The sequence below is a fragment of the Cetorhinus maximus genome, chromosome 2, assembly GCF_964194155.1.
Source record: "Cetorhinus maximus chromosome 2, sCetMax3.hap1.1, whole genome shotgun sequence".
Taxonomy (NCBI): Eukaryota; Metazoa; Chordata; class Chondrichthyes; order Lamniformes; family Cetorhinidae; genus Cetorhinus; species Cetorhinus maximus.
Genome location: NC_135880.1, coordinates 180106145 through 180131617, shown reverse-complemented (window position 1 = coordinate 180131617; position 25473 = coordinate 180106145). Strand labels below are relative to the sequence as shown.

Here is a 25473-nt window from a genome sequence, read left to right as displayed (position 1 = left end):
ACCAGCTGTCTTTAATTCAATTAAGTCACACATGCACACACACTATTCCTATCTTTACAATAAATTCCAATAACATTATGAAAATTATTTTATTTTCTTGACACTAGTATGAAGAGGATGAATTTAGAGCAAAAACCAGTTTGTCAAGTCTATTCTCTCTATTATGTGCCTCATAAATTCTATAATATTTGGGGACCCCCAGCTGGGGTTACCCCTGGACAAGCCTAATCCCAGGGTGGAACCCAGCTTGATAGATCCTAACTTTTACTTGTTTGTTTAGATACATGCAGAGTAGCTACTGAACAGAGTCACCGGAGTCAGCTAATGAACTTTTAGCAAAAGAATAAAACATTTATTTAACAAGAACAGATGAACTATATTAAAATACTCTTTCACCCACAAGTATACCTTTACAGTTTTGTACAGATTTGTAAGGATAACATAAGTTACAAAAGCTATCTTATACACTAATGTCCAGAGTAAATACACAGTCCATGTACCAATGGGCACCCTGTGGTCAGACACACCACACTCTGAAATCAAGTAACAGATGCCACCTCAACCAGATGCTATGGATCTCTCCTCAACTCCCTCCAGACGCTTGTCACACCGTGAGCTAACCAGTCTCACTGAACTCCGTCTTTCAGATGAGGGTTTCCAATTGCTGCTCTCCAAGAACTCGCTTTGAAACCTTATCCCAAACTGGCGCTTTCTCTCAGATGCCTTCCGCAAGGGTTCATCTCCAGGGTTTCGAACTCTCCTTCTGATGTTCCTGTTCCCTGGGTCACCACATACATTCAAGCTGACTTCCATGCACTCTCTCTCACTGACTCAACCATCAACAGTACCACTGCAACGCATGCCGCTAGTAAAGAATTACAGACTTTCAGGTGTCTCTTTGGACATCCTTGCCTCTTACAAGATGTTCTCGCTCAAAATCTGCTTTCTGCAGCTTTTGTCTCTTTAAATCTGAAGCTTGGAGCTTTTCTCTCTGCCCCTCACTCTTACCTTCATTTAATGGGGCCTTTTCCAGGTTCCTGTCCTTCCTTTGACTAGAAGGTCTGCTTGGGACTTTATGCTGTTTCTGTCTCACTCCTTTGGTCTTGGGACCTTTTGGTTCTTTTGGGAAATCTGCAGTTTCCTCTCTCAGTATCCAGTCTCTTTGGGTCCTTGGCTTCAAACTGAACTTAAAACTTTAGTTTTTACATGTGTGCCTATGGGAGGACCTGCCTCTCTAGGTCCCTGTTTTTCTACTTTTGAGTTTACTTAATTTCTTAAGTCGTAAACCCACATTAGAAATGCAAGCACCTTTTTAGAATGAAACTAAAACTCCATTTGACCTTTCCTAACACACAAATACAGAAATACAAATCAAACTTAAACTTTAAATCAAAATCTCAAACAGACTTTTTTTTGATCGTCTGCAATATTTTTATTATGAATAGAAATCTACAAAGTACTCTGGCTCACTGGATGGCACTGTCCCCTCTGAGTCAAAAGGTTGAGGGTTCAAATCTCACTCCATGACTTGAGCATATAATCTCGACAGGCACTCCCAGTGCAGTACTGTGGGAGTGCAGCACTGTCTGAGTACTACACTGGTGTATGCCAATGTTGATGCTCCACATGAGCTTCCTCCCACCCCTACTTCATATAATTCTATCAGCATATCCTTCTATTCCTTTCTCCCTCATGTGTTTATCTATCTTTCCCTTAATTTTTTTTGTTTTTATTCATTCAAGGGATGTGGGCATCACTGGCTAGGCCACCATTTATTGCCATCCCTAATTGCCCTCGAGAAGGTGGTGGTGAGCTGCCTTCTTGAACTGCTACAGTCCATGTGGTGTAGGTACACCTACAATGCTGTTAGGGAGGGAGTTCCAGATTTTGACCCAGCAACAGTGAAGGAACGGCCGATATATTTCCAAGTCAGGATGGTGAGTGGTTTGGAGGGGAACTTCCAGGTGGTGATGTTCCCATGTGTCTGCTGCCCTTGTCCTTCTAGATGGTAGCGGTTGTGGGTTTGGAAGGTACTGTCTAAGGAGCCTTGGTGAGTTTCTGTAGTGCGTCTTGTAGATGGTACACACTGCTGCTACTGTGCGTCGGTGGTGGAGGGAGTGCATGTTTGTGGATGGGGTGCCAATTAAGTGGGCTGCTTTGCCCTGGATAGTGTCAAGCTTCTTGAGTGTTGCTGGATCTGCACTCATCCAGGCAAGTGGGGAGTATTCCAACACATTCCTGACTTGTGCCTTGTAGATGGTGGACAGGCTCTGGGGAGTCAGGAGGTGAGTTACTTGACACAGGATCCCTAGCCTCTGACCTGTTCTTGTAGCCACAGTATTTATATGGCTAGTCCAATTCAGTTTCTAGTCAATGGTAACCCCAGGATGTTGATAGTGGGGGATTCAGCGATGGTAATGCCTTTGAATGTCAAGGGGCGATGGTTGGATTCTCTCTTGCTGGAGATGGTTATTGCCTGACACTTGTGTGGCGCTAATGTTACTCGTCATTTGTCAGACCAAGCCTGGATATTGTCCAGGTCTTGCTGCATTTGGACATGGACTGCTTCAGTATCTGGGAGTCGCAAATGGTGCTGAACATTGTGCAATCATCACGAGCATCCTCACTTCTGACCTTATGATGGAAGAAAGTTCATTGATGAAGCAGCTGAAGATGGTTGGGCCTCGGACACTACCCTGAGGAACTCCTGCAGTGATGTCTTGGAGCTGAGATGACTGACCTCCAACAACCACAACCATCTTCCTTTGTGCTAGGTATGACTCCAACCAGCGGAGAGTTTCCCCCCTGATTCCCATTGACTCCAGTTTTGCTAGGGCTCCTTGATGCCACACTGTCAAATGCTGCCTTGGTGTCAAGGACAGTCACTCTCACCTCGCCTCTTGAGTTCAGCTCTTTTGTCCATGTTTGAACCAAGGCTGTAATGAGGTCAGGAGCTGAGTGGCCCTGGCAGAACCCAAACTGAGCATCAGTGAGCAGGTTATTGCTAAGCAAGTGCTGCTTGATAGTACTGTTTATGACCCCTTCCATCACTTTACTGATGATTGAGAGTAGACTGATGGGGGGGCAGTATATGCCAGGCTATGAGGTTACAGATTATGATTGAGTACAATTCTACTGCTGCTGATGGCCCACAACGCCTCATGGTTGCCCAGTCCTGAATTGCTAGATCTGTTTGAAATCTATCCCATTTAGCACGGTGGTAGTGCCACACAACACAATGTAGGGTATTCTCAACATGAAGATGGGATTTCATCTCCACAAGGACTGTGTGGTGGTCACTCCGACTGATACTGTCATGGACAGATGCATCTGCGGCAGGCCGGTGGGTGAGGATGAGGTCAAGTATGTTTGCCCCTCTTGTTGATTCCCTCACCACCTGCCACAGACCCAGACTAGCAGCTATGTCCTTTAGGACTCGACCAGCCCGGTCAGTAGTGGTGCTACCGAGCCACTCTTGGTGATGGGCATTGAAGTACCCCAGCCAGAGTCATTCTGCACCCTTGCCACCTCACTGCACCGATACTAATCACATCAGCTACTCTTGCAGCAGAATTTTCCACCGGGCATGTGGGCGCGCGCTCGACCCCACTCAAGTGCGAAATAACACGTGATGATGTCGGGCAAGCGTCCTGGCATCATTGCGCACTTGTGCGATTTTTCAGTCGGCGGGCACGGGTGAGAATCAGCAGCCCACCCACCAACAATTAAGAGGCCCTATTCAGGCCATTCCCGTTGTAATCAACAGAGATTTCTCGTTGCCCGTCCAACGTTACGGCAGGCGGGCGGGCGAATCGGCCAGGCAGCCTTTTCCTTTCTGAGGAAACCTCATCCAAGGGCGGGATGAGGCTTCCGATATTAATTTTTAAAATAAATAAAAGCGCTTGGACAGAATTTCCATCATCCGCATGTGCAGGTGGCTCATTCTGATATGTGGACATTTTTTTCAGCATTTCAAAATCTTTATTTTTGGCTTTTGGGTTCTTTAGCTCCCTGAAGCAGCTCTCTGCCCTCTGGGAGCTTTCACTCCGTGCCCCTCCCGCACCCATGCTTACGTCAGCACCCGCCCTCCTTCCGCCCCCTCCCTCACCCCAGCAGCGCTGAGCATATCAGCGCGTTTTTCACACTGTCTGACCGTTAATTGGCCAGCCAGTGCGAAACCGCGGTCGGGGGCTGATCGCAGTCAGACGTCTGTTCCCCGGCCGCTCCCGGACCCGCCAATCACGGGCGCCAGCTGAACTAAATATCCTGCCCTTGGTGTCATGACCCTCTGGGTAAAGACGTTTTTCCTGAATTCACTATTGGATTTATTAGCGACTATCTTTTATTTATGACCCCTAGACAATAAATTGACTTTAGAATGTGGAAGAAGCTGAGAAAGCTGCAGTCATGTGGCCCAAAATTGTCTTCAGCTGTAAGAGGCAGACAGTGTACAGGGAGCACTGTGATATTAGATAGCGTGCATGTCAAGACCGGGGTATTTGTCTGTTCAGTCTCCAGAGAAATGTTAATATTAGACCATTTTTAATCAGATATTCTTGAGAGGGGTGTTAGAATTTGGGCTCCACTTGTGATAATCTGATTTGTATCTGTCACAAAGCTTTCTTACTTTATTAAGGCTTCCTATGACAGTGCAGAGAACAAAAGGTCCATGGAAAGAATGATTCGATTCCAGCATCCTGACTGGGTATACTGGAAATGTCACAGTGTGGTCATGGAAAATCTTCCCTTTTAATGCAGAGTATTCATCACAACAATTTCACTTCTTATTTACATTTGGAGCGGTCACAAAGCGGTATACTGGGATCTCCTGTGATAGGTGGGGGAAGAGACACCAATTCCATGCTCGTAGAGGGGGTACACGCATAGGAACAGGAGGAGGCCATTCATTGCCTCAAACCTGTTCCACCATTCAGTTAGATTTTGGCTGATCTGTATCTTAACTCCATCTGCCCATCTTGGTTCCGTAACCCTTAATCCCCTTACCCAACTGAAATCCATCAATCTCAGTTTTGAGATTTTCAATTGACCCTCAGCTTCAAAATCTTTTTGGGGGAGAGAGTTCCAGATTTCCACTCCCCTTTGCATAAAGAAATGCTTCCTGACATCCCCCCTAAATGGCCTGGCTCGAATTTTAAGATTCTGCTCCCTTGTTCTGGACTCCCCCTTCATAGGAAATACCTTCTTTCTATCCACCCTATCAAATCCTTCAATCACCCCTTAAACAGCTCACCCCTTAATCTCCTCTACTCAAGGGAATACAAACCTAGTCCATGCAAACCTGTCATCGTAATTTAACTCTTTTAGCCCTGGTATTGATCTCGGTGAATCTGCGCTGCACTCTCTGCAGGGTCAGTATATTTTTCCTGAGATGTGGTGTCCAGCATTAAACGCAGTGCTCTACACACAACGTAGAGAGTGTGAGCCAGTCACACATCAACAACACTATAGGCCCAACTTATCAGCCAATGCCCAGTGAGAGGACAGGCTGGGTAAATTTACCCTGTAATATCTTGTTCTACGGCATGATACATAATCACACGTTCCAGTCATAGAAAGCTAAAGCTGTTGTTGCCATTGTGACTGTTAATGCAAACAAATAATCAAGTTGTACAAAAAAAAACAGAGAATTGCAAATCTGGCACAGATCTTACAAAGTGTAGAAGTCTGGTGCAACATCATTTGACCACACTTATTGGTCCAGATTTTCGCAGAGTTGGGAGACCTTTAAGAATGGCCGGCCAGGATTCAATTCCAGGGTTTTCACTCCCGTTGCTGTTTCCGCCAATTTTCGTCGAGGCAAGAGTGCTGGCAGTCACCCGCCTTCAGCGTTCCCACCCTTGCCGGCTCCATTGCAGGGGCGGGCAGTTCAACCACCCCCCCCCAAAAATTTTAGTGGAATCGGGCCCTTCAGTAAGGAGACATGGTTCCCAGCCTCTCAAAGGAGTCATGAACCAAGGGGGACCCCCAGTCCCAAGTGGGGAACCAAAAAATCAGTCCCCTGCACCTGGAATTCTTTCATTGACAGGCTTTAAAACACCAAAAAAAAACTGTTCTCTCAGTTTCAATAGTTAGATGTTGTGTTGTAAGGTAGATGTGCTTTTACTGTGGCAATTGATTATAAGGGCTCTGACCTGCAAAGTAAGTTGACCATAACATTTAGCAGCGTTATGTAGGCACTGAGATGAATTAGAATCCTTTTCCTGCTAGGTACAGTGTACTGGTGCATTCAAAACTGAAGAAAACACTCCTTGGAAACTCTGGTGAAATGATCTGAAGTCATTTAGATGCTCAAAGTTCTTTAAAAGTTAAAAAACACTTTAAATGTCAGAGAGAAAACCAGATTCCTGCCTCTGGAGTGCATTGATTGACAAGCCATCTGCTACAGCTTAGAAAAAATTCAGCCATTTAGCTATATAAGAAATACGGCAGTCAATTTTTACACAGCAAGATCCCACAAACAACAATATGATAATGACCAGATAATGTGTTTCTAGTGATGATGGGTGAGTGATAAATATTGGTCAGGACTCTGGGCAGAACACTCCTGCTCTTCTTCAGAGTGATGCCATGGGGTCTTTTATGTCCACCTGACAGAGCAGATGGGACCTCAGTTTAACGTCTCATCCATAAGATGGCACCTCAGATAGTGCAGCACTCCCTCAGTAAAGCACAAGGAGTGTCATCTTAGATTATCTGGAGTGGGACTGGAACCTACATGTTGTTCAATCCATTGGCTTAACAAAAATGCCCGTGTTTTGCTTTCACAGGGTAGGAAAAGTCATGAAGATCCCAGTTTATGAAACACCGACAGGCTGGAAATTCTTCGGGAATTTGATGGATGCCGGGAAGTGTTCCCTGTGTGGAGAGGAGAGCTTTGGTACAGGTAATGAACTCATTCTCAGCCATTTTATGAAACTCTATATGAAACTTTATATGATTACCACAAACAAGATGCATTTAAGGGGAAACTAGAGATACAGGAATAGAAGGTTGCGCTGATTGAGTTTGATAAAGGAGAATAAGACTTGCATTTATATAGCACCTTTCACAACTTCAGGATGTCCCAAAATGCTTTACACCCAATGAAGTACACTTTGAAGTACAGTCACCGCTATAATTCAGGAAAGATCACAACCATTCTTGGGCACAGCAAGCTCCCACAAACAGCAGTGTGATAATGATAATCTATGTTTTAGTGATGTTGGTTGAGAGATAAGTATTGACCAGGATGCTGGGGAGAAGTCCCTGCTCTTCTTCAAATCTTGGGATATTTTACATTCACCTGAGAGGGCAGATGATGCATCAGTCTAAAGTCTGATCCAAAAGACAGCCTCTTTGGCAGTGCAGCACTCTCTCAATCCTGCAATGAGGTGTCAGCCTAGATGGAATAAGTAGAGTGGGAGGAGTTTTGTGTGGAGGATAAACACCAGTATAGACTTTTTGGACTGAATGGCTTGTTTCTGTGCTGTATATTCTATGTAATTCTATGTACTACATCAGAGGAAGTGTCTCTCTAAATAATAACACTGCTGCTGCTCTAGCAGCTGAAAACTGAAATGGGCCTTCCACATTTCCCCACTGATGGTCTATTTGTACCTTTTGTCAAGACCAACACAAGACTTCAAAGATTCCCAGCTTCTTTGATTTTATGTTTATATATTGTAGTGAAGTCACAGAGTCTCATTTGCCATTCATTCAGTTGTTGATCCTGTATTCACTATGAGTCATAAGATCATCAGAGTTAGGAGCAGGAGTGGGCCATTCAGCCCCTCGAGCCTGCTCCACCAGTCAATAAAATCATGACTCATCCAATTGTGGCCTTAACAGCATTTTCCCGTCTGTCCCCCATAACCCTTGACTCCCTTAACAATCAAAAATCTGTCTAATTCAGCCTTGAATATATTCAATGAAAAAACCTTTTCTCAGTGGTTAGATGGATCGAAGTGCATTTCTCATAAGTGAATCCTCTACCAATGCCTCTACCAATCAGAGCCCACTTGCCAACCAATCAGCACTCTCTTCATATACAATTATAAAGTTGTCGCTTCCCCTGACTTTGATATTCTTGTGATTGTCCTGATAAGTGCAAGATGAAAAGCTTCGACAAATGTCTTTTCTCAGCAATACTCAAGTTCTGTACCACCAAACGATTATTGGTGAATCCTGTTTGTTGACAAGAACCTGCCAAGTTTCTTGTTCCAGCATCCTGCCAGTAGTTTGTTCCACATGCTTGGTCACTCTTTTATTGCACAGTGAGAGTAAATTGGATGATCTACAGAAGGAGACTAATGTACAGCTAGATCATAATAGGAGCAGGAATATGCTACTCGGCCCAACCCAGTGAGCTATCAAAGAGCACAGGAAGAGGCAATCTGGCCCATTGTCCTTAAGTTTTTAATTGCACACTTTTTAAGCGTTATGCCAAATGCTAGCTTTTTAAGCCATTTGTACGCTTGTCAGTATTTTTTAAAAATGCAATCAGCTTTTTTCCTGCCGATTTTACAGGCTGTCCTTATCAACCAATCAGACCATTTGGAAAGTGGGCTGGAGCCTATCCAGTCAACTGGACAGCAGAGCTGCAGCCAATCAGATGTCGCTTTCTCTCATTGCTTGTTGCACACACAACTTGAGACGGATTTTTTTTCTAAAACGCGTTGATGGTTTTTGAGTATCCTGGTTATCAATGTGCATGTTTAGCACCTGTCCACATAAAAAGCTACAGGTAACAATCATGTTACTGAAACAGAGCCTGTAAAATCTTTGCAAGCTAGAATTTCTTCAGGCCTCGTGATAAACTCCTAACAATAAACTACTGTGAAACCACTGGAGGATGAGAGACTATTATGCATCAGCCAGGAGGGGAAGCTACTGCACCCAGGCTACTGCTTGTACTTATGAGAAATGAAGAGTCTTGCAGAGCATGAATACATTAATTGGCTTTATTCGACAATGACTGCCAATGTACATGTGTAATTGTCAATGCCTATAAATAATATAGTGTGGGATTGATCTGATAAAGGATTTTACTTAATTAAAAATACTTACTCGTTAACACTACAGTTAGCTGCAAAATGTGCATCAACTGGGGCATCCGAGGGGGAGGATATAGAAAATATACCTCATCTCTTCATCACTCACCAGCTCTTTAAGTAAAAAAAGAACTTGCATTTCGAAAGCACCTTTCATGATCTGAGGGCATACCAACATACATCACAGCCAGTGAAGTGCTTTTGAGCTGTAATTACTGTGGTAACGTGGGCAATGCAGCAGCCAACATGCGCACAGCAAGTTCCCAAAAACAACATTGTGATAATGAACAGATCCTCTGTTGTAGTGGTGTTATTTGAGAGATGAATATTAGCCAGGACACAGAGAAAACTCCCTCTTTTTTTTATTTGTCCACAGGATGTGGGCATCACTGGCTAGACCAGCATTTATTGCCCATCCCTGGTGGTGAGCTGCCTTCTTGAAGCACTGCTGTCCATGTGGTGTAGGTACACCCACAGTGCTGTTAAGAAGGAAGTTCCAGGATTTTGACCCAGCGACAGTGAAGGAATGGCAATATATTTCCAAGTTAGGATGGTGAGTGGCTTAGAGGGGAACTTCCAGGTGGTGGTAATCCCATCTATCTGCTGCCCTTGTCCTTCTAGATGGTAGCAGTCATGGGTTTGGAAGGTGCTGTCTAAGGAGCCTTGGTGAACTCCTGCAGTGCATCTTGTAGATGGTACACACTGCTGCTACTGTGCGTCGGTGGTGGAGGGAGTGAATGTTTGTAGATGGGGTGGCGATCAAGCGGACTGCTTTGCCCTGGATGGTGTCGAGCTCCTTGGTTATTGTTGGAGCTACATTCATCCCTGCTCCTCTTCAAGATGATGCTATGGGATTTTTATCATCCTTCCAAGAGTGCAGATGGGCCTTGGTTTAACATTTCATCTAGAATATGGTACCCTAATAGTGCAGTGCTCCCTTGGTACTGCCTGTCTGACAGTGCGGCATTCCCTTAGTGATGCCCCCCACCAACAGTGGAGCGCTCCCTCTCACCTAAACTCTGGAGTTCAGCTCTTTTGTCCATGTTTAAACCAAGGCTGTAATGAGGTCAGGAGCTGAGTGGCCCTGGTGGAACCTAAACTGAGTGTCAGTGTGGGCAGGTTATTGCTAAGTAAGTGCCACTAGATAGCACTGTTGATGACCCTTTCCATCACTTTACTGATGATCGAGAGTGGAATTAGTCATGTTGGATTTGTCCTGCTTTTTGTGTACAGGAGATACCTGGGCAATTTTCCACATAGCTGGGTAGATGCCAGTGTAGTACCTGTACTGGAACAGCTTGGCTAGGGGCGTGGCAAGGCCCGGAGCACAAGTCTTTAGTAGTATTGCCGGAATATTGTCAGGGCCTAGAGTCTTTTCAGTATCCAGTGCCTTCGGCCGTTTCTTGATATCATGTGGAATTAATCTAATTGGCTGAAGATTGGCATCTGTGATGCTGGAGATCTCCGGATGAGGCCGAGATGGATCATCCACTCGGCATTCCTGGCTGAAGATTGTAGCAAATGTTTCAGCCTTATCTTTTGCACTGATGTGTTGAGCTCCTCCATCATTGAGGATGGGGATATTTGTGGAGTTGCCTCCTCCAGTGAGTTGTTTAATTGTCCACCACCATTCACGACTGGATGTGGCAGGACTGACATCACCTCCAAACGGCCTGCTCTATTTTTAAGGTTATTCCTCCTTGTCCTGGGCCAGTGGAAACAGCCTGTCTTTATCTATGCTAACAAATCCTTAAACATTAAATAAACATCTCAGTTAGATTACCCCTTGATCTTCTATACCCGATGGAATGCAATCCTAGTCTATGCAACCTTTCCTCATAATCTAATCCATTTAACCCTGAATCGGCCATCTAAGGTCAATATTGTGAAAGGTTCTCCACAGGATAAAAACAAAAAACTACTGTGGATGCTGGAAATCCAAAACAAAAACAGAATTACCTGGAAAAACTCAGCAGGTCTGGCAGCATCGGCGGAGAAGAAAAGAGTTGACGTTTCAAGTCCTCATGACCCTTCAGCAGAACTGAGTATAGTTAGGAGAGGGGTGAAATATAAGCTGGTTTAAGGTGGGGGGGGGTGGGGGGGAAGAGAAGTTGAGGCGGGGGGGGTGGTTGTAGGGACAAGCAAGCAGTGATAGGAGCAGATAATCAAAAGATGTCACAGACAAAAGGATCAAAGAGGTGTTGAAGGTGGTGATATTATCTAAGAAAATGTGCTAATTAAGAATGGATGGCAGGACACTCAAGGTACAGCTCTAGTGGGGGTGGGGTGGAAAGACTGACAAGGTATTAGTTGTAGATTTAAAAATAATGGAAATAGGTGGGAAAAGAAAAATCTATATAAATTATTGGAAAAAACAAAAGGGAGGGGGAAGAAACGGAAAGGGGGTGGGGATGGAGGAGGGAGTTCAAGATCTAAAATTGTTGAATTCAATATTCAGCCTGGAAGGCTGTAAAGGGCCTAGTCAGAAGATGAGGTGCTGTTCCTCCAGTTTGCGTTGGGCTTCACTGGAACAATGCAGACATGTGGGCAAGAGAGCAGGGTGGAGTGTTAAAATGGCAAGCGACAGGGAGGTTTGGGTCTTTCTTGCGGACAGATCGCAGGCGTTCTGCAAAGCGGTCGCCCAGTTTGCGTTTGGTCTCTCCAATGTAGAGGAGACCGCATTGGGAGCAACGAATGCAGTAGACTAAGTTAGGGGAAATGCAAGTGAAATGCTGCTTCACTTGAAAGGAGTGTTTGGGCCCTTGGACGGTGAGGAGAGAGGAAGTGAAGGGGCAGGTGTTACATCTTCTGCGTGGGCATGGGGAGGTGCCATAGGTGGGGGTTGAGGAGTAGGGGGTGATGGAGGAATGGACCAGAGTGTCCTATCAGGTGGATGTAAAATGTCCCATGGAACTATTTTGAAGACGAGCAGGGCAGTTATCCTGGTGTCCTGGCCAATATTTATCTCTCAATCAACATCACTAAGACAAATTATCTGGTCATTATCACATTGCTATTTGTGGGAGCTTGCTGTGTAAAAATTGACTGCCATGTTACCTACATTACAGCAATGACTACACTTCCAAGAAGTATTTTCTTGGCTGTAAATGGCTTTGGCCCTTCCAGTGGTTGATGAGAAAGTTGCCAAATAGATGTTTAACTCCACAAAATATTATCCTTGACCCATAATCTCCTTATGGGTTTCAGTGTCAATTTTTGTTTTAAAATCACTGTGAAGCTCCTAGGGATTGTGACGACCTTTGACCCGGAAGCAGTACAGTAAGGAAAATTTTTCATTTCTTTAAAACGTCTGTGGAATCTGTAATTGCTCTTAAGAATTTTTGAAAAGGACTTCTAATAGTTTGCATAAATTGTAAAGGATAATTTGTAATTTTCTTGGATAATAAGAAATACTGGTCCACATGACCTGGTGACCTTTGACCTGCAAGCAGTACCAAAGGAAAGAAGTCATGTGGCTGGCAGGCACAAAGGAGAGCCGCAGGCACAAAGGAGAGCTTCAGGAAGAGTAGATGATCAGCGCACAGATGCACACAGAGAAGACAGACAAAGAAGCTACAGTGGTAAAGAAGATAGGAGTGCTAGAGGAAGAAGGCAAGCAGCACACAGATGTCGGTACAAAGGGAAAGCAGCCAGAGTGAAAGAGAAACACACTGAGTTCTTGTGAGGAGAAGAAGCAAATCTCCCTCAGGAAGAAGTCAGTTTTTCTGTTTGGCAGAAATGGAGACAGGAGCCTTTGGAGGCACCCTGAGAGCTGCTAAAAAGGTTCTGAAACCTGGAAAGCAGTGTGAATAGCTCAGAGACACTAAAGAGCTGAATGTTTTACCAGAAAAGGCCAAACTGTGAACCAGGGTGTTATTGGTTGGTAGCTTGAAAAGGAACCATGGAAACCTTCACCATCAGAACTGTCATGACCTAAGGGAAAGAGGGTTCATAGAAGTGTGACTTACTGATGATAATCGTGAAACTTGAGGGCGAAAGCGCTTGTTGGACACAACTCCAGACCTCCCCTGTAAGAATAAAGCACAGCATATTATGAAACGGTGTAACTGTGCGTTGCCATACACGGTGAAGGGGAATGCTTGTGGTCATGTGAGACATATCTTTGTTGTATCGGCTATTTGAAATGAAATTTATCTTTTTATCTAAAGCATCATTTGCCTGTTTAATTCATATTTAATTCGCCTTGGTTATGCTTTGTGTTAAAGTGAAAGCTACAAAAAATGAAATTCTGTTAGTAATTTCTTCATTGGGGGTCATTTGGCAAATTTGGTTACTTTGGCTTCCGGTTCACCCACGAGGATCGTGACAGGATATTTGTATCCTTGGGATGTTAAAGGCGCTATATAAATGCAAGTTATTATAGAAACATGGGAGGACACATTTTTCAGCACTGACATTCTATGATGATACCAAGGCACATTTTCTATTTTACTTGTTGAAACGCTATTGGTGCTGGAATTACAGTCTCGTTCTGACTTATTTCTTCACTTGTTTTATAGAGGAATTCTGGTAGGGATTGGATTTGTTGCCCGGGTGATCATTCTGAATCCTGCGCTGTTTTTACAGGGGGTGAACAATGGCCCTTGTGACACCATGAGACCAATGAGATAAATGAAAAGAGAAACAGCATTGTGCCAAGAACGTAACCAGAACTTTTCTGGTGTGTTTTAAAACGCACGGTATTAAAGCGTGGGATCAATTCCAAAACACCCGCCACACCCTGCTCACAAAACAGCAACCTGGCTCACATTGTTACCCCACTGTCAGGTTTTATATTACAGCTGGGTAGGTGTGAACTGTTCCTATTTAACGCAACCTTCCAAAGCAACCATGAGAGGCTTGACTGTAATTCAGTAAAATAAACCTCCAATCTTTCACATGTCGGTGTCCCCACCAACCTTAAGACTAGCTCTAGAATCATTCCAACATCCGTCTGTTGAACCCAATATTGGGATTTTTTTTTAAACAGTAACATTTTCTCTGTTTTTCTTCCCACTCTTTCTCATGAATGGTGGAGAGGTTTAGGGAGGAAATTCCAGAACTTGGGCCTAGGAAGCTAAAGACAAGGCCGCCAATGGTGGAATGATTAAAATCGGAGATTGGTGCTAACCTGAATCAATCGAGTAATACGAATTTAATTTCATCTCTTTTTAACAGAAGGTGCTTTGTCCTTGCAGAGCTAATGTTAGAGTTGCTGTTGTACATATATCTAAAAGCCTGATATAAATATTTGTATAGTGCTCATTTAGCAGAATCATTTTTGTAAATCTTGACGCCTCTCTGACAGCTTAAAAGCGTTTCTTCAAAGTCTTCTGCTATAAAAGGATGAAATTGTCTCCTAATGAGGCACAGAGGAGGCCGTATCACCCAGCACATTCTAGGCTGTCAGCCAGTGGCTTGCAATGCGGTTTAAAAGATCTTCCATTTTTGTCGGAATACTCGCAGCGTGCTGGTTTTGCAAATGGCAAATCATTGATGTCATGTTTCGAGCCTTGCAGCATTGCAAACCAGCCAAGTAGCAGCAATTAATCTGAATTAAGCAAGTCGTCATCAATCAAAAGCCGCAATGGGAAAACGCTGAAATTAAACGTAATTGGAAAAGAGGAAGAGACATTGGGCCTATCAAGACCGCTATCGACACAAATTTAGTCTGGCCTACTGCACCGATGGATTCTAATCTGCTGAGAAAATGGTTCACAGCAACAATCCCTTCTCCTTGTAGCAATCAATTATAGCTTCCCAGTATTCATCCTCCATTCCCACAACTGTATTATTTAACTCTGTTCCCACAACTGTTCAAACACACACTTACCAAACCCAGACCTCACAGGCGTTGCATTTGGTGGAGGTTAGGGTTATCTCAGTCTACACCTCTGATATAAAAACGAAGGGGCTGTAAGTTAAAACTAATCATTAATAAATCCTAGTTGGGAATTCGGGAGAAACTTTTACCCATAGAGTGGTGAGAACATGGAGCTCGCTACCACAAGGAATGATGAGGCGAATAGTATAGATACATTTAAGGGGAAGCTGGATAAACACGAAGGAGAGAGGGATAGGATATGTTGACAGGGTGAGACGAAGCAGGGGTGGGAGGAGGGTCGCAAGGAGCATAAACACCAGCAGTTGGGCTGAATGGCCTGTTTCTGTGCTGCGCTGTGTAGTATCTAGTCCATATTTGTCATTTCCGATACACAATGCCCAAACCCTTTTGTGATGTCCAGCTTTCAGAGTTTTCTTAAAAACTCCTACTTATAGAATGCAGGAAGTGAGCCTCTGTGCTACCCGATGTTATGGCACAGCAGTTGTTAAAGACTGAGTTATTTAAAATACCAGAGGGAAACTTTAAACAACTGTCATAACCTAGATTTTCAATTGGTATGTTTGAGTTGCAGCTCTAAATTCAGGAATAAGGCCACCAGTTCTCGAGACGTTTTATATCAAACTAAATGAAACATTTAGATAAAAGCAAAATACTGCAGATGCTGGAAATCTGAAACAAAAACAAAAATAGCTGGAAAAGCTCAGCAGGTCTGACAGCATCTGTGGAGAAAACTTAGCACAGATGCTGTCAGACCTGCTGAGTTTTTCCAGCTATTTTTGTTTTTGTTGTAAATGAAACATTTAAGTTACAACAAATTAAACACATACATATGGCTACAAATTACTACTATCATAGCTTTTAACAAATTCCCAAATTAATTTTGACTAAGGCAACAATAACCAATAGACTTTAACAGACACCAGGCAAAGCATTATCACCTTATGAATTCAAAATGAGGTATCTTTCAATTTGGTTCCTTTGCGGACAGTTGTAGGCTTACAGGCTAAGATCTTACATGCCTCTGACCGGTACACACAAAACTCCTTTCTGTTATATCCAGCCTTCCCCTTTGAATGTAAATTCACATTGTATCACCAGACCCTTTGAACTCCACCTCTTCCAACAATAAAATCCCTTTCATTGTACCAATTTTATTAGTAATATAAACATTGTTTGGTGTCTCTTAGCTAGGTGCAATATTTTATTCCCACTCTTGAGTGCTCTATTCAACAAAATGCAAATGTACCCTCTACCTACTGTTCGCATCTCAAAGCTCCTATACATCAAAGCACCCAGACTAGCTGGCTTTAATCCAATTAACACACACACAGACTAAACCTCTATTTTAAAAAAATTCCAATAACATTATATACATTACTATCTCTTCCCAACACCCATGGAGCCAGCAATCTCCAAGTTGCAGCTAAAGATATGCCCAGCTCCTTTGTAAAGGCGTTAATTGACTTACCTCAAGTGCTTAACTTTGGGAATTCTTTATATGGATCCCCTCTGTGGAGAAAAAAAGTTTCATCTAACACCCAGTCTCACTCATAGAACATAGATTCAAGTGTCCATCTAAAAATAGTAACTTGTGATAGTAACTTGTCTTCTGAGAGCATTTAGATTGATGAGTGAATCTTTGCATATTTCTCCTCCCAGCAAACAGGCTGTGCTCTAGGAATGCCGCCCCACATAACTTATCTTTATAACCTTTTATTAAAATCTATTTTGCTCCTCTCTAGTGGCATAGAACCACAAACCCGCACATTGTGCTGATTTGCAAAAGGGTAAATCTTTTCCAAAAGCCGTGGGATCCTTACATGCGGGTAGAATTTTTTCAGTGGCATGTGTGTGGAGAGTGTGTGTCACTTCCATTTGTAGCTATAGTTAAAATTTAAAGTGCTGGCTATGTGCACAGGAGACACATGCAATTTCACAGCAAAGGAAGCTTTTCATTGGTGAAACCCACCATCGATCAACAATGCTGCAGCTAAGGCAGGCTCTAAAGGAGCCCCCTGGTCAAACAGAGACTCTGCATCACGGCCAAAACTTTCCTGTCCAACTCCATTGCCATGAACATAAGTCGTATTGAGAGTACAAAGGTATATCGGGCATTTTTCATATTTAAATTTCACTTGTAAATATTTCACATTACATTGGTTCACTTTATTTATGCGTGCAAGGTTTTTTCGAGACAAGCCAGATGTATTGACATGCCTCATAGCTGGCATACATTAATGGTTACAGGGGGGTTATTGTGGAAGAAACAATGTTGTGGTTTTTTGTCCACTCTTTATTGAATGTTCACATTAGTGTCCAGTGTTGTACTCACCACTCTGCAGGACATGGCTCAACTTGCAGGCTTAGCTGGCCTTCCCTTCTATTGCAATGGGGAAATGGTGGCATAGTGGTCGTGGCTTGGAATCCAGAGGCCCAGGCAATGCTCTGGGGACAGGGGTTCAAATCCCACCAAGGCAGCTGGTGGCATTTAAATTCCATTGATAAATCTGGAAAATTACATCGCTAGTGTCTTTTAGGGAATGAAATCTGGTTGGACCTACATGTGACTCCAGATCCACAGCAATGTTGACTTTTAACTGCCCTTTGAAATGGCCGAGCAAGCCACTCAGTTCAAGGGCAATTAGGGATGAGCAAGAAATGCTGGCCTTGCCAGTGATGCCAACATCCCATGAAAGAATTTTTTTAAATGCCCAATATCAAACGCTCATGGGAGAGAAGGGTGCTGATTGATTGGCAAGCTGAATCTGATTGCTTTCTCAGCTATGGCAACACAATGGCTCTATTACTGGATTAACGATTGGGAGATGTGAGCACAAGTCCCACTGGGGTAGCTGGAAGTTTAATTAATTAAATAAATTTACATTTATTTTAAAAAGCCAGTCTCAGTTATGGTGAGCATGGAACCACTGAACTGGCATTAAAAAAAACCCATCTGGTTCACTAATGCCCTTTAGGGAAGGAAATCTGCCGTCCTTACCTGGTCTGGCCTACATGTGACTCCAGATCCACAGCAATGTGGTTGGCTCTTAACTGCCCTCTGAAATGGCCCAGCAAGCCACTCAGCCATATAGAGATGGATAATAAATGTTGACCTTGCCAACAATGATTATTTCCTATGAATAAAAAATAACATTCCCAGTGCACCTCAAAATAAACAGATTACTGATTCCATTCCTCTGACAACAAATGGGAAGCTGGAACATTTCTCTCTGAGGCACTGCGTTTAAGCGCTCTTTAATAACAGGTGTAGACGATGCTAACACATGTTTTGAATTGTGCATTTCCTTGGCTTTAACTTACTTTGGATCTTTAATATGAAACAGCTCCTATAATGCAGACTAGCTTGAAGACGCAAATATGTTTTCTACTAAAGAAGCTTATCCTAACACAAACCTTCTGCTATAAGCATTTAGTCTATTTCACTTAAACTTGGAATGTTCTTTCTTCCTTAACTTCTCCACAACAGATGCCCGATTCCTGTTCATTTCCCTTCACCCATGAATGCCAAATCCATTCCACTTCACGATTGCTCTCACTACTAGTCTTTAGTTTTGGTTTTTTTTGGCAAGTCCCCACTTCTTTTTATCCCCAGTCCTGAAGGTGGATTGACTCATGATCTGGCCTGGTCATGTTGGCCTTGTTTCTGTCCATTTTAGTTATAGATGTCAGCAGTGTCTCAGTCACTGGCAGATTACTGATTCTGTGAGTTAGTCAGTTGTGTTCAACTTGCGCTCAGATCCTTGAGCACATATTCTAAGCTGACACTCCTGATGCAGTGCTGAGGGAATGCTGCACTGTCAGAGATCCCGCCTTTCAAATGAAATGATAAGCCAAGGCCCCCTCAAAAAATAATGGAACCTGGAACAAAGAGCACCATGCTTTGGGATTGTTTTGCCACAGAAAGGATTTGGAAAAGAGCTTAATATTAAATAGCAGCATTTTAAAGTAAAGTGTATCCACACAATTCAATCCCCTCCCCACCATAGAAATCCCTAGTAAGACAAAAGATGGTTAAATTGCCAATGAGCTGACATCAACATTTCTTCCCCCAGAAACAGAAAACAACTCAGTTGCCTCTCAGTGACCTTGCACTACCTCACATCTTTGCGTTAGAATTCTAGCACAGAATGGATAAAGAACTGTGACAAACCAAATGTGGATAATTCCAGCATTTACTGGACTTGGAAAGGTAGAATACTGCCAATGGCCTTCATGGGAAAAGTTTAATGGTGGTGCTGTGTTACCATTCACTCAGGGAGTCTAAGTTGCTGTGTCAACATGCATGTTGTAGTCCAGAGTTATGGATAGTGATGGTAGAGGATCCAATTTCTTCCCTTCACACAGCTGACCAGGAATCTCTCCCACTCTTACCACCTGTCATTGGCATGTGTTGGGAGGGGTCTAGCAAGTTCATAATCTCTTTGGCTATGTTATGAACATACCTTCCCTGGCTATCAAGCCCTGGAGTGGGACTTGAACCCAGAGCTTCTAGGTTCAGAGGCAGGGTTGATACCCACTACACCACAAGAGCTCCTCAAACTTTTACAAGCCTCTGCCAATAGCGTGAAGAGAATGGCGAGACACGCAACTGAACATCTTGAGATTTTAGTGCCAAACTCCTTTAACTGTTGTAGCCTATGACTTCTTCAGATTTCTTTGTGGCTCTGATTTCTTGGAATTTGAGATGAGTTTTCGACCACCTATTCACTCCACCACCAGGACTACTGGTTGCTGTCGCTGCTGCAACTCATCTGCTGCTGAAAACCTCATTTGTGCCTTTGTCACTTCCAAACTTGACAATTCCAGCACTCTCCTGACCAGACTCCCACCTTCCACTCTCCGTAAACTTTAAACTCATCCACGACTCTGCTGCCTGTACCCTAACTCACACCAAACCCCTTTCGCCCATCGGCCCCCTGTACTCATTGACCCACATTGGCACTTGGTCCGGGAACCATTTGGTTTCCAAATGTTCATCCTGCTTTCAAATCCCCTGTGGCCTCATCACTCCTTATCTCTTTAATCTCCTCCAGCCCTATAACATTACAAGGTCCCAGCGCCAATTCTGGCCTCTTCAAACATCCTAGGTTTCCTTTGCTCCACCATTGGTGGCCATTCCTCATGGCCCTAAGCTCTGAAACTCTTTCCCTTAACTCTTCATCCCTCCTTTTGACATTGCTTAAAATCTGCCTCTGACCAAACTTTTAATTGCCCAACCTAATATCCCCTTGTGTGGCTAAGTGTCAAATATTGCTGGGTAACATTCCTATGAAGCGCCTTGGGCCTTTTACTATGTTAAAGGAACCATATAAATGCAAGTTATTAATAAGTAAGTAGTATCTACGCAGTTATCTGAGTGCAAGTTTACAGTGAGAGGTCTAACATTGAAATTCTTTTCACCAGGAAGCTCCAGCTGGGAGCTGGAGCTATCTGTGGACAAGCGATTGTGAATAGATTTACATTCACACAGTGGAGTTATTGTGCTCACATGGCTCACTATCAGCCTATGTTGCATCATGTGCCTTCCAATGTAATAAGTTGCCATTGGTTTGTGCAAAAGCGGCATTGCTGTCGTGTGAATGCAAAATCCAATCAAAGTCATTGTGAACTTATTAATTCATTGCTTGAAGCCATATAATCTTCGGTTACTTGTCAGGCAATGAAACACTCACTGAAAAGATTAATGGAACATTTGCCCTTATCTCAAGACTGGAAGTCAAAGGGGTGAAAGCTATGTTAGAGCTGTGCAAGCTCTGGCTAAACCCAATTTGGTGTACTGCGTTCAGCTCTGGGCACCACTTCAGGAAGGACATATTGAGTTTAAAAGATTGACAAAATGATACCAGGACTAAAAGGGTTAAATTATAAAGACAGGTTGCAGAGGCTAGACTTGCATTGCCTGAAATATAGAAGATTAAGGGAGAACTGATCAAGAACATAAGAAACAGGAGCACAAGGAGGCCATTCGGCCCTTCGAGCCTGCTGCACCATTCAACAAGATCATGGCTGATCATCTACCTCAGCCCCACCTTCCTGCATTATTCCCATATCCATTACTTCCCTCAGTGCCCAAAGGTCTATTGACCTTTGTCTTGAATTTACTCAATGACAGAGCATCCACAGCTCTCTGCCACAACCCTTTGAGTGAAGAAAATTCTCCTCATATCAGTTCAAAATGGCCGGCCTTTTATCCTGATTCTGTGACCACTCCCCTCCCCCCACATAATACTCCCCCCAACCCATCCCGCGTTCTAGACTTTCCAGGGAGGGGAAACATGTTTCAGCGTCTACCCTGTCAAACCTCTTGAAAATTTTATGATCAAAATGTTTAATTAGGAATTTCATAGGGCTCCCTGCCCCAACCTGCCCTCTGCTGCCCCCCCTGTGCCTCTGCTCCCCTGTGTCCCATCCCCATGTGCCCCCTTCCTTTGTGCCACCTCCACCAATGGCCCTTCACCCTCTGCACCCCTGGGGCCCCCCACTCTAAATCAAAATGTTAGAAATGAATCATACTCTCACGTCAGGTCAAATGAAAAAGCTTCAGTTTGTTGGAGCAATGGTTTCAATAATTATAAATATCCCGCAGCCAGCTTGTTAAATATATAATTTCTCCCTGAACCCAGAAACTCTTTAACTTTAAACAAAGAAGATATATTCCTTGTAGAAAATAACTGAGTTGGACGTTAAAGCAAATTGTTGCAGATTGACATTGTTGCTAGTTCCTCTGTCTCTGCTGCTTGGCTAAACTGGGGTTTTGTACTTGCCAGAAATAAATCAACAACAGAAGTTTCACCAAGTTTGCTTTTTCGAGGTAAACTTTTCCTTCGAACCAGAGGGATGATGCTGAGAATTTTGTTTACACAGCAAGTTGTTGTGATCTGGAATGTGGTGCCTGAAAGGGCCAGGGCAGCAGATTCAATCGGAACTTTCGAAAGGGAATGGGATAAATGTTTCAAAATGAGAAATTTGCAGGGCTCTGAAGAAAGAGCAGGGGGAAGTGGCACTGATTGGACAGCTCTTTCAAAGAGCCGGCACAGGCACGATGGGCTGAATGGCCTTTTTTCCCTTGCCAAATGGTTGTACGTTCGGGGAACTACAGCATGAGACCAGCTATGGACGAAACACAGTAAAATTATTTTTGTCTATCACAGGGTCTGATTGCATTCGCGAGAAGGATGGCCTCTGGGCTGTCCTTGCCTGGTTATCTATTATCGCAGCTCGAAAACGGAGTGTGGAGGAGATTGTGAAGGACCACTGGGCCCGCTTTGGTCGCAATTACTACTGCAGGTGAGATGAACATCCAGATCCCCAATCATTGGACAATTAGTAAAAGGAGCATCTTTTACTGGCCTGCGCATTAACTCATCCCATTGTCCAGTGATCGCACAGCCATTGTCACTGAGTCAAAATTCTGGAACCCTCTACCCAACAGCGCAGTGGAAGCCCCTTCATCACCACAAGAATTCTTTTTATTCATTCTTGGGCTGTGGGCTTCGCTGGTTAGGCCAGCATTTATTGCCCATCCCTAGTTGCCCTTGAGAAGGTGGTGGTGAGCTGCCTTCTTGAACCGCTGCAGTCCCTGTGGTGTAGATATGGGGGCTGGGGGGGCGGGGGTGGGATTTGGTGGGGTTGTTCCAGGATTTTAACCCAGTGACAGTGAAGAAATGGTGATATATTTCCAAGTCTGAATGGTGGGTGTGGCTTGGAAGGGAACTTGCGGCTGGTGGTGTTCCCATGCAGCTCCTGCCCTTGTCCTTCTAGGTGGTGTAAGTCACAAGTTTGGAAGGTGCTGTCGAAGGAGCCTTGGTGAGTTGCTCCACAGTAAGTTGTAGATGGTACACACTGCTGCCACTGTGCATCAGAAGTGGAGGGAGTGAATGTTTAAGGTGGTTGATGGGGTGCCAATCAAGCGGCTGCTTTGTCCTGGATGGTGTCAAGCTTCTTGTGTGTTGTTGGAGCTGCACTCATCCAGGCAAGTGGAGAGTATTCAATTGCACTCCTGACTTGTGCCTTGTAGATGGTGGACAGGCTTTGGGGAGTCAGGAAGTGAGTTACTCGCCACAGAATTCCCAGCCTCTGACCTGCTCTTGTAGCCACAGTATTTATATGGCTAGTCCAGTTAAGTTTCTGGTCAATGGTAACCTCCAGGATGTTGATAGCGGAGGATTCAGCGATGGTAATGCCATTGAATATCAAAGGGAGATGGTTAGTTTCTCTCTTGTTGGAGATGCTCATTGCCTGACACTTGTGTGGTGCAAAAGTTACTTAACACTTGTCAGCCCAAGCCTGGATATTGTCCAGGTCTTGCTGCATTTGGACATGGACTGCTTCAGTATCTGAGGAGTCGCGAATGGTGCTGAATATTGTGCAATCATCAGCGAACATCCCCACTTCTGACCTTATGATGGAGGGAAGGTCATTGACGGAGCAATTGAAAATGGTTGGGCCGAGGACACTACCCTGAGGAACTCCTGCAGTGATGTCCTGGAACTGAGATGATTGACCTCCAACAGCCACAACCATCTTCCTTTGTGCTAGGTATGACTCCAACCAGTGGAACGTTTTCCCCCTGATTCCCATTGACTCCAGTTTTGCTAGGGCTCCTTGATGCCACACTCGGTCAAATGCTGCTTTGATGTCAAGGGCAGTCACTCTCTCCTCAACTCAGGAGGTCAACTCTTTTGTCCATGTTTGAAACAAGGCTGTAATGAGGTCAGGAGCTGAGTGGCCATGGCAAAACTCAAACTGAGTGTCAGCGAGCAGGTTATTGCTGTGTAAGTACCGCTTGATAGCACTGTTGATGACCCCATCCATTACTTTACTGATGATGAAGAGTAGACTGATGGGGCAGTGATTGGCTGGGTTGGATTTGTCCTGCCTTTGTGAACAAGACATACCTGGGCAATTTTTCACGTTGCTGGGTAGATGCCAGTGTTGTAGCTGTACTGGAACAGCTTGGATAGGGGCGCGGCAAATTCTGGAGCACAAGTCATCGGTACCATTGGTGTAGACCATATGGCCTGTCGAGCCTGCTCCACCATTCAATAGAATCATGGTTGATCTTGAGCTTCAACCTCACTTTCCTGTCCATGCCCCATATCCCTTGATTTCCTGAGAGACCAAAAATCTGTCTATCCCAGCCTTAAATATATTAAACGATGGAACATTCACAATCCTCTAGTATAGAGAATTCCAGAGATTCATTTGAGTACAGAAATTTATCCTCACCTCAGTTCTAAATGAACTTATCCTGAGACTGTGTGCCCATGTTTTGGATTCCCTGACCAGCGGGAACAGTCTCTCACCATCAATCTCTCAGTGGGTCAGGAAGGCCCACCATTACCTTCTCAAGGGGCAGCCACCGATAAATACCACCCTTGCCGATGACATCAGTGAGTAATAGGAAAGGAATGACCTGCCTCTAAAGCCCTCTCAAATTCCAATTTTTTTTTTATTTGTCTAACTGTATTTTCCCTCGGCCCCTTACCAGAACATTGTCTTTTTGTTTATGACTAGGTTCGATTATGAGGACATAGACCCACGAGCAGCTTACTACTTAATGAGGGACCTTGAAGCTGTCATCACAGAGCGATCATTCATAAACCAACAATTTGCTGTAGGGGATCACAACTACACGGTGGAAAAAACCGAAAACTTTGAATACACAGATCCTGTGGATGGCATTGTAACCAGGAACCAGGTGAGAGGTCAAACTATTCCGCGCGTGCTCTCTCCCGGGGACTAGTCAGCAGTGGAAAAGGAGTGTTTTTTGTGTTAACCCTTCCGGAGAAAGACTTGCATTTCTACAGCACCTTTCACAACCTCAGGATGTCCCCCAAACCTCTTCGCAGCCAGCTAAGCACATTTTTAAGTTTGGCCATCGCAGCAACATTACAAAACTCAGCTGCCAATTTGCACATAGCAAGATCCCACAAATAGCAAGATGATAATGACCAGATAGTCTGTTTTTAGCTACTTTGATTGAGGGATAAATATTGGCCAGGGCACCAGGGAGAGCTCCCTTGCTCTTTTTCAAAATTGTGGCCATGGGATCTTTTTACAGATTCACAGAATTGTTACAGCACATGTTACAGCACAGAAGGAGGCCAGCTCTCCATAGGAGCAATTTACCTAGTTCTATTCCCCTGCCTCCTCCCCATAGCCCCCAGATTCTTTATTTTCAGATAATAACCCAATTCCCTCTTGAATACCTCGATTGAACCTGCCTCCACCACAGACTTAGGCAGTGCATTCCAGATCCCAAACATTGACTGCAGAAAAAAGTCTTTCCTCATAAATAAATTACTTTATTACCTTAAATCTGTGCTCTCTCACTCTCGATCCTTCCACCAGTGTGAACAATTTCTCCCTATTGACCCTGACCAGACTCCTCATGATTTTGAATACCTCTGTCAAATCTTCTCCCGATCTTCTCTTCTCCAAGGAAAACAGTCCCAACTTCTCCAATGTATCTACGTAACTGAAGTTTCTCATCCCAGGAACCATTCTCGTGAATCTTTTATGCACCCTCTCTAATGCCTTCACATCTTTCCTCAC

General features: G+C 44.0%; 1 protein-coding gene across 1 annotated transcript in view; it reads left to right on the top strand.

Moving 5' to 3' along the window:
* Window positions 1-25473, top strand: part of pgm5 (phosphoglucomutase 5) — a 147988-nt gene that overhangs the window by 89468 nt on the left and 33047 nt on the right. The window contains exons 7-9 of the mRNA XM_078530029.1: window positions 6789-6904; window positions 22068-22203; window positions 24433-24616. Of these exons, the coding sequence (XP_078386155.1) occupies window positions 6789-6904; window positions 22068-22203; window positions 24433-24616 (436 nt within the window). The remainder of the gene's footprint in view (window positions 1-6788; window positions 6905-22067; window positions 22204-24432; window positions 24617-25473) is intronic.